General features: G+C 41.4%; 1 protein-coding gene across 1 annotated transcript in view; it reads left to right on the forward strand.

The window, feature by feature from the left end:
* The first annotated feature begins 464 nt into the window (after positions 1-464).
* Positions 465-1,560, forward strand: part of fbxl8 (F-box and leucine-rich repeat protein 8) — a 13,928-nt gene continuing 12,832 nt past the window's right edge. Inside the window, exon 1 of the mRNA XM_070441506.1 lies at positions 465-1,117. Coding sequence (XP_070297607.1) covers positions 981-1,117 — 137 coding nt within the window. The 5' untranslated portion in view covers positions 465-980. The remainder of the gene's footprint in view (positions 1,118-1,560) is intronic.

The following is a 1,560-nucleotide window of genomic DNA, read 5'->3' on the forward strand; positions in this document are numbered from 1 at the left end:
CGACCAAACCCTGACGCGCGCCGGGCCAAACCCGGACGGCTCTGGACCAATTGTGCGCCTTCCTATGGGACTCTCCAATCACCGGCCGGATGTGCACGAATAGAGAAAATATACTTAAGTATCAAAAGTAAAAGTATAAAGAGTTTCCAAATTCCTGATATTAAGCAAACCAGAATGCACCATTTTCTTGATTTATTTATTTACGGATAGCCACTCCAACACTCAGACATCATTTACAAACAAAGCATGTTTTTAGTGAGTCCTCCAGATCAGACGCAGTAGGGATGACCAGGGATGTTCTCTTGATAAGTGTGTGAATTAGACCATTTTCCTGTCCTGCTAAGCATTCAWAATGTAACGAGTACTTTTGGGTGAAAATGTATGGAGTAAAAAGTACATTTTCTTTAGGAATGTAGTGAGGTAAAAGTTCTCAAAAATATAAATAGTAAAGTACAGATACCCCCAAAAAAACAACTTAAGTAGTATTTTCATYGAAGTACTTTACACCACTACAAGCTGGAAGCATTATGAAGCTCAACCCGGAAGTGACGTTTTCCGGAAAAGGGTTTCCACTAGATAGCACAGCCACAAAGTCAAAATTGACCAAATCGTAAAAATTAATGAAAACAACATTTAGCTTTTTTGTCTTCATTTAAGTTTTGCGGTGTGATTAGGTACAAAAACAGATTTGAAGAATATACATTTTAGGAAGAAATGGTGTTTCTGACTATGTGGCTGCTGTGGTATCTAGTGACGACCAGGGCAAAGGGAATTGTTGAGACGTTTTTGCAACGGAGAACCGATTCGTATTTACACAAGTTCAGCTAGTTCGGACTCCCTTTTAAAAAGTTATCTCGTTTCGTGTTTTACCGAACACACACAAGGGATTGATCAGTTCTTATACAGAACGAATACATATAAATGTAACTGTTGTTCTGTYWAATAGCCTACTGTACTATTTATGGTGAGTCGACAGCGGTATGGAGTTTCCCGAGGAGGTCCTCGCCCACATATTCTCCTACCTGTCGGTAAAGGAACGGGATAGCGCGTCAGCAGTATGTAGGAGGTGGTCGCAGTCCATGAGCCACCCGCGAGTGTGGCGGTACACTGAAATAAGGTGAGATTCAGAGTTGTACGTGTCGGTGATCACGTTGCCCTGCTCAGACGCAGCACACAGGGCCTGTAACAAGACAAATACACGACAATGACAAATGGTTTTGGTAACTTGGGCAGAATAAGTTCACGTTGATTCACTGAGGCAAAAAGGGCAGTTTAATTCAATAAGAGAAAAGCTGCGAAATGGAGAGTTGAAAATGAATGAAGAGAGGACCAGAACAGTAGTCTAATGTTATAGAAGAGAGGACCAGAACAGTAGTCTRATGTTATAGAAGAGAGGACCAGAACAGTAGTCTGATGTTATAGAAGAGAGGACCAGAACAGTAGTCTAATGTTATAGAAGAGAGGACCAGAACAGTAGTCTTACCCTGACTGTACAGAACATGTTCTATAATAGCGGGTTTGGGTCGGGCCTCAGATTTCCACTTTATTACTTCTAGTCGG

The sequence above is a fragment of the Salvelinus sp. IW2-2015 genome, unplaced genomic scaffold, assembly GCF_002910315.2.
Source record: "Salvelinus sp. IW2-2015 unplaced genomic scaffold, ASM291031v2 Un_scaffold4144, whole genome shotgun sequence".
NCBI classification, from domain to species: domain Eukaryota; kingdom Metazoa; phylum Chordata; class Actinopteri; order Salmoniformes; family Salmonidae; genus Salvelinus; species Salvelinus sp. IW2-2015.